An 8,471-nucleotide genomic window follows, 5' to 3' on the forward strand; every position below is an offset into this window, starting at 1 on the left:
CATATTAAATACACATAAGTTTATAAAATTCTAGTTTGTGAAGTACCTATTTTATAAATATTACAAAACTGCTTGATTTATGAACTATTCGTTATTTTAACTATTATTTTTGAAAATTTAATGACAGTGCCTAGATGTGATTAAGTATACATTTAAATTTAAAGTAGTTACAGCTAAGACATGAAAATTTCATTACAATTATGCTTTTTGACTAGGTATAAAATGTGATTGTTATGATCTAGGTCTATGGCTAGGCGGTTACAAGCATTTACATTGCACATTTCTTAGTATTATAATACCTAATAGTTTGTATTTACAGAAAATAATTCATTGTAATAAATATAAAGTATGTATAAGTCCCAAAACTTAACTTAATTTTAAGTATTTTTTGAAGTAGGTATATAAAATATAAATAAAGTTTGTTGCTTTAATAAATAAAGAAAAATAACTTATATTAGAAATCACATTAATAGTCATCACAAATATTAAAACCTTTTTTCATATCCACGTATTTTATCAGATTTATCGGTAATTTTTGTATTTGTTTTTTTTTTACAAATGCTCCTCAAACGAGTCGGTCCACATTGGAATCTGTTATCGACCATTCGTAATCGATATCGGTTGAATCGGCGACGGAAAAAACCGCGCCATTTTCGGTTCAGATGGCCGATTTTTCCGGATTGTTCGCATCACTTACTCGGCGGGAATGAGGGGCACGTCTAAGTGTTCTCGGTTGCAGATTCAACGGGGGAAGATTAGGTCTCTCGATTCTGGTCGGAGAGGAGACTAGAGGGCGGTTTCCCCGACGGAGGGTCTCCATTCCATTCCTGAAATACTCTTCTGTTCTGTCGGAGTAGCTTTCGATTAAGGGTGCAGGATCCTCGTATTCGACGTTAAAGTGTCTTGTGATGGTTAAATCTTCGGGTGGGCCGAGTTTGTATAGGGGTGGCTCGACGCACTCATAATGATGGTCCTCTGTCTCGTCGTGCGGGTAGGTGTCTGCGACGAAATGCCGAGTGCCGCGGGGGGTGAGCGCCGCCCACAGCACGCGCGAATCCAGCGCTGCGCTCCCATATAGGGCATTGGATCCGCCTGCCTTACCAGTACCAGATTTGCAACCACCCCGAGCTCTACAAGATCAATTAAAAAGCTTTATATTACTATTCATTTAATTAACCTATAATAATTATCATTTGTAAGATTTTTTATGGTTGAAATATTAAATATGAGTTCAGAATTTTCCAGCACAAAGTTTCCAATAATATTTAATGACTTATGATTGGTTAATGGAATTAAATGATAGTACATATTAATAAAACATAACGGTTACGTACTCTCGGCATTTGAGTAAAAACAATGCCAACAATGCTGCGATGCAGAGAACAGCGATACAGCAGGTAATAAGAACCAGGAACCACGTGTCGTCGCTTCCCGCTGGTTCTGTAGAAATTTAAAAATAATAATTGCATTTAGTTGCATAACCTAAATATCATAGATCTTGAAAAATATTTAAATCGAAATTAATCCAATTTATACAAAAAAAACCAATGCAGGAATAATTAATGAAAGGAAGCCTTTTTTGGCTTTTTGTCTTCTGTTTGTCTGTCTATTCACGTAAATCACGGCTTAGTGAATATAGGGTAAATTAATAGGCAGTAGTGAAAATTGGTATAATCTTCAGACGAATATAAACTTTTGGTGCGGGGTTTATACTTAATTATGCTTACCGTGTCGAGGCAGTTCATGGTATTCAACTCCGGGAAACAATGCGTTGTCTTCATGGTTTTGAAATGGGGGGCACTTGGAGGCGCGGCAGGGCGGTGTCAAGTTAGCAATGTTGGCCAGAAATGCTGGTAAGGGTGGCGGTGGCATGTGCACGATGGAGTCTGGTGGCGGACCGAGGGAGAGACATTCTGCCCCACACGACATTCTGTACAGAATATTTATTATAATTAAAATACTTACTTGATATAATTCTAGTATTAATACATATGAATTATATACGATTCAGCGGAATAGCTTCGAATACTTATATCTTTAAGAGGAATGGGGGCTTTTGCCCAACCAAGGGATATTTAGGAATTATTTTTAAAGTAAGAAACTGTAGTCAAAAATTCAAATATTTTCAATATTTTTATTACATACCAGAACTAACGATATTGTACCAAAAGTAATGGTAAAAATATTGTTTTATGTTTTATTTCAATTAGTCTCAAACACCTGTCACTTTAAGTTCATTACCTTTACGCTTCTGTGTATTCATACATGTACCTAGAAGTTCTAATGAAAGTTGTTATTGTCACCTTATCAAAGGTAGTTTTTGTTACTTAGGTACTATTACTATTAAACTTAATTCCGACAATATCCTGTATATTTAAATTTTGATTCAATCTAAATACAACAACAACAACAGCCTTTAAATTCCCACTGATGGGTTAGGGTTGCCTCTCCTTTTGAGGAGAAGGAACATATTCCACCACGCTGCTCCAATGCGGGTTGGTGGAATGCACATGTGGCAGAATTTCTATGAAATTTGTCACATGCAGGTTTCCTCACGATGTTTTCCTTCACCGCTGACCACGAGATTAATTATAAAGACAAAATTAAGCACATTAAAACAGCGGTGCTTGTCTGGGTTTGAACCCGCAATCATCGGTTAAGATGCACGCGTTCTAACCACTGGGCCATCTCGACTATAAATCTAAATACAATTACCTGGATAAACCAATATCTCACAATTTGTAATCAAGTAAAATATTTAGACAAATACCACGATTTCGGCAACACTTCAATCGAAAATTAAAGAATTTTAATTGTGCTCATTTCTAATTTTATGGTAGGTATATCTTATTGGTTTTATTAATTAGTATTTATTTTATAATATTTTAAAAATGTATTATTTTATCTATAATTATTGATTATGTTTAATTTATATTTTTAATACATGACAGTTAGACTAGGTACCTGTAAAGAGTACAACATTAGCAACAACAGTACAACATGGTAAATAATATTTAGTACGTGTGATATAACTGGAAACTCGCGCTTAGAAAAACCAAAATGTCGTATAAGAATCGATAACTCTTACAAAGTTTAGCAAATTTGTAAAATAAGGAAAATGTTATATTAAAATATAAAAGCTTAATTATATAAGAAGCTCATTACATTAATACTATATAACAATTATATCTAATATCACTTACATATGATTTTTCTAAGGATTTCCTCAAAAAAGCACCACTTTATGCCGTTATTTAGTAACACTTTCCCAAAATGGTCCATGGATGTAGAACGCAGGCGCAAACTTAGACCTCTACTCTATAAAAAATTAGACGTACAAAGACTAATTTAAAACAAAAAGCGATATACATTACTGGTTTTTATTATGCGCAATCTTAAAAGCAGCTAGTGGAAGAGGTAATGTATACTATGCAAAGTACTAAGAGTCATGTGATAGAATTGAATAGTCCGAGTTATTGATTCGCGCAAGCGCGGGAACAAATTTTGCGACCCCTTGTACTAGGGGTATGTGTTAGCTAGAAGTAAGAGTTAAGCGAATACTGCCGTCTCTTTTCATTGCTCTTAAATGCTGTAAGTTTGAGAGGGTTAAAACTATTGACAAAATTGTCGTATAACGTTGTTTAATGTGAATTCAAAGTAATGTGACAGCACTCTCTTATATGTGGGCTGAGGTATAATAATGATTTGCTAACGACGTTAAAGGATTTAGGACCTAGGTATAGGCAGTGAATCCTATATTTAGATATTCAGCCTATGATATGGTAGGGCTTTATATGAGAATTCACAATAGTTATTGAATATCAATATGGAAAGTGTCAGAGGAAATTTAACGTATAAATCATAAACATTGTAATATATCGTCTACCTACACTGGAAATAGCGCTTCATTTGGGTAGAAACAAATGATTTTGGGGGCCCATTGTTACTACTTTATATTGTAATATTACTGTGGTACTAATAATTATTATAAGAGACTTGACAGGTTCAAACTTGTGTGTCAAAATGTGTTTTATCTTTATGGATAAAATGTGTGTTTTTATGGATTGTCTAATAATAAATTTATGGTTACAATGTTATAGCCACAATCGCCCTCTGAGAGTCTCAAAATGTGTCTATACCATTTTATCTTCACTTGATACTGTAATTACTATTTTTTCGTCTCTTGTCATCTGCATACTTGGGCGAATTCTCTATTCGGTATCTGGTCAGCGTTACTACTCAGTGGCGGCCATGAAACCCATATGGTTTAGAAACAAATACCAATCATGGTTCTTTTGCAAGCAGAACATGGATGATTTTCGATATAAGGTTCAAGAAATTTGTAAATATTTCTTTAAAATGAAAACATCTATATAAAAAATGCAAAAGTAAAAAAAATTAAAACCAAGATCTTTAAGAGCGAATATCACTGAATCTAATCTAGTGAAATCCGACACAGAGAACGCTTGGACTATAAGGAACGAAAAATATTTCATTTTACCTTAACATTTGACGACCGAAAGCGCGAGCACCGTCGCGAGCGATAACTAGTTTCTAGTTCTTACATATAAATTCATGTTGAAACATGAGTACAAGTTTGTGCGTTGGTAGCTCTGATTTATAACCATAATCAATTTTATAGTTTATCGTTAGCCACACTTTCATTATCAGACATAATTAGAGGTGACATTAAAATATCAATATTTATACTTTATTACTTTTATACATAAGCGTTAGATAATTTAATGTATATGACTATAATAAATGCAAGTAACCCTGTCTGTTATGCTTTCACTGTCAAATCATTGAACCGAATTTGATGTAATTTGTTATGAAGCAAGTTTGAAAAAGGAAGGAACATAAATAATTACGTTAAACTGAATAAAACACATGTTACGAATTAATTGTATTTTTTTAATATAGATTTTAACGTTTTATTTAAAATTTTAACTTATTTTAATGTTCTTTTATTTTGATACGTCACACAAAGTTCGTTGACCCTTAAAGGTCATATATAAGTATTTGTATATTCTAAGTACATAGCAAACTTAACTCGTAATTGATAAGAAATATGTTTACTTAAATATCATATAGATAGCCTATAACTGTGTAACACAAAAAGACACTCTAATTAATAAATGATTGGTTAATTATTCCTTTATGTTTTGTAGAAACATGCATAGTTTTAAGGAAAAAGTTATATTTGTATAATTTATTGTAGGTAATGTATACAGGCCTTATTTAGATATAATTTTTATCTTTTACAATTTAATTTTATTGAACTGTATCTGAAAACTTTAATATGTATTATCACATCAAAGGCTATGAGTTATTTTCGTATATTGTTTCTATATATTATCTATGAGTAGTTCTATAACGGGTATCGTGTCGTAGATACAGGCTAAAAGGAATTTAATTAAGTAAGGCTTCCTCTGTAACATTATGCAGGTCTGCGCGTCTTTCATCTCGCATTTGTGAAGGCTTTTTCATTAAGGAAATGCATTTTCTACTCAACTTTCCAGCGACTTTCGAACTTACAATTGGATTACTTCAGAATTATTAGGGTTACGTGTGATAATTGTTCCAGCTTTGTTATTAATGTTTCCATTTTTTTTTTGGGATATTTCATAACATCTCAGAAATGAACATGAGATATTATTAATATAGAATCATTTAATTATTTTATAGTCAACTGGTAATTTTATGATGACTATCTAAATCTCGAGTAATTAATATGTATATGCCTACCGCTAATAGCTTACTTGAATTAAGAATATTTTGATATTATTTTGTGTTTAAAAGGGAACCAAAATAAACTTTAGAAAATGTACTCTTATTATTGATTATCTATTAAGAATGAAATCCGTTTACTAATCAATTTCATAAATGAAATATATCGGTAATAGAATACGAATCTGGGAATATTTATGTAAATCCAAATTTAAAAATAATAGAGAGAGATAGATGTATGTGATAGGTTAATGGCATTACTTTCATACTGTATCTAAAAAATAAAAATAAACAATAATTCTGTTACGACTTAAGTAAGAAATAACTAAATGTGGTCATAATAATGAATAACATGAAAATAAACAAATGAGACGCATTTGGTACACCTTGATCAGTCAAAGTCAAGGTCAAACTCTATATACAATATTAGACCCGTTACAAAATAAGACCTATTTCCACTTAGGTACTTCTCAGAGGATGTCTGGGCGAAGTCTCTTATTGGAATAAGTCCGCCTTTCTACACTTTTTTGTGTTTAGCTGAGTTTAGTTCTTATGAACTTGTCTTGAAAGATCTTTTGCGTGAAATAAAAGATTAAATTAGGACATGTTTCGATTTCAGAAGACAACAATGACTACTTATCGTAACTAATTGAACCTCAGAAGAACCAATTAAAACACTGAAGGGGCTCATTTCTTTTTCTAATAGCTTGTGGTATTTAAACCGATATTATAAACTATACTCGTATAATCAAGAGATTCAATACGATGCCGGCGTAAGAGATAAAAACTTATGGGATATGTAGAAACAAAATATTTTAAACATGTTTTCAATAATAATTGTAATCAAATTATATTACAGTAATTAAATCTATTTATTTTTACCATTCCATATCGTAATGCGCATTTGTTAGTTATTAAATTCATATATTCAAAAATCTATATATTATACGAAGAAATAATACATATACTTTTTATGATATTATTAAATACTTTGTCAGGAAGGACGATTTATGATATAATCGCATGTATAAGCCGTCCTCTGCTCATATTAATGCACAAATTAGCCTTAAACCAATGATGTTTTTGTAAACAGATATATTATTAACGCGTAAAAAATGAAGACTAGAAAACGTCCCAAATGAGACGTTTGCCTCTAGTCGTTTTACGTAGTAATACGTTATAATACATCATAATTACGTAGTAATACGTTTTGCGTAATTAAAACATCTAGTTATCCCTTTTACTTATTGTTTTTATCAAGCTATCCTTTTTCTTGTAACGAAATGTAAAATAAACGGTCCCCGGCGCGGCACACTTTTTTCTGTTTTTTAGTATGGATACAACATATCTGTTTAGTAGAATATTATTGCCTCAAACTATTAATATAAACTAGTAGCTAAATGTGACGACACAAATTGACACCACTGTGTTATTTTTGTTAAAATAGTATAAAAGTTAATAACATAATTACTTATATGTTTAAAAGTAAAAGAAGCTTTAGTATAATTGAAAGAAAATAAAGGTGGGATACCGCCATTATTTTTCAATTTTAATAAAAGTTTAATGACAATAGACGTTCACTTTATCACTTAAATCCTTATTCTTTTACAGTATTTTATAAAAACACATCTAAGTAAAAAATATATATTTTCAATGTTAACAAATATTTTTTCTAGACATAGAACTAAGTAAGTGTATTAAATTAAGCAACGATTCGTATTGTAGACTAAAATATAAAGTGCTTCGTAGCAAAAAAATTAATGATATTTTAGCTATTACGAGACGTGACTATGTAATAATAATTTGAATGAAAAAACTATTCAGAAAGTCGAAATCGAATGCGAAACAAAACAAATAATTACAGTTATCAAACATAAACAAACTCGAAAACCTTTGAAATAGCCGGCTTCTACCCTAAATTGGTCGAAGGAAAACAAACATTCAGTAAACGACGGCCATGGCTCTGACGTCAACAAGATGGCCGGCTCATTGATAAAGCGTCATGGCGGGCGATGAAGCGCGCATGCCCATCTATACATCCATTGATAGATAGAGATGGGGTATTTTATAGAAAACGATATTTTTTTTGTCATAACTGATATACTTACGTCAAAAACATATATAACCTACTTGCTACATAGTGCTGATGCATAAATAAGCTTTTTTTACTATCTACTTTTCATTTCTTATAGTTTTTTACATGATGACGCTTCTATAAAATTATCGTAGTCTTATTGAATGAATAAGTATAATATAATTTCTTTGTTCTAGATGGTATTTGCATGTAAATGCAAATCCAAACAGACAATAATTGCCAGCAACCACTGATATAGAAATATATTTATAAAATATTTTCGACCTTATTTTTATGCTATACAGGTTTAAACAAACGTACGTTTAAAATACGTACTAAAAGTAGTCAACTATATGAGGACGTTATGAGGTACGATAAAATAGATTCAAAATCAAAATATACTTTATTAATATAGGTTTTTACAAGCATATTTGAATCGACATTTAACAACTATATTAAGTGACCTACCTATAGCTACCACCGGCAAGCAATTCAGTAGGTACTATTTTTTTACCCTTATATTTCATCTGTAGCTGTCTACATAAAACTCGTAGTGAAATCGTAGCAGCGTAGAGTCGTAGAGGGTAAAGAGGCTTTCATGAGAGCAGCCTCTTTCTGTACACGCTACAATAAAATAGGTAAGAGGCCACAGACGGAGTTTCAGTGC

The 8,471-nt window shown here is 31.6% G+C and overlaps 1 protein-coding gene across 1 annotated transcript; it reads right to left on the minus strand.

The window, feature by feature from the left end:
* On the minus strand, positions 1 to 3,284 carry LOC124543708. Its single transcript, XM_047121981.1, has 4 exons — positions 3,204 to 3,284; positions 1,728 to 1,930; positions 1,335 to 1,440; positions 1 to 1,130 (listed from the first exon to the last, which is right to left on the minus strand). Exons 2-4 carry the CDS (start codon positions 1,927 to 1,929, stop codon positions 659 to 661), a joined length of 780 nt encoding a protein of 259 aa, XP_046977937.1. The 5' UTR covers position 1,930; positions 3,204 to 3,284; the 3' UTR covers positions 1 to 658.
* Between the last annotated feature and the right edge of the window lie 5,187 nt (positions 3,285 to 8,471).

Source organism: Vanessa cardui, chromosome 3 (genome assembly GCF_905220365.1).
Source record: "Vanessa cardui chromosome 3, ilVanCard2.1, whole genome shotgun sequence".
NCBI lineage: Eukaryota > Metazoa > Arthropoda > Insecta > Lepidoptera > Nymphalidae > Vanessa > Vanessa cardui.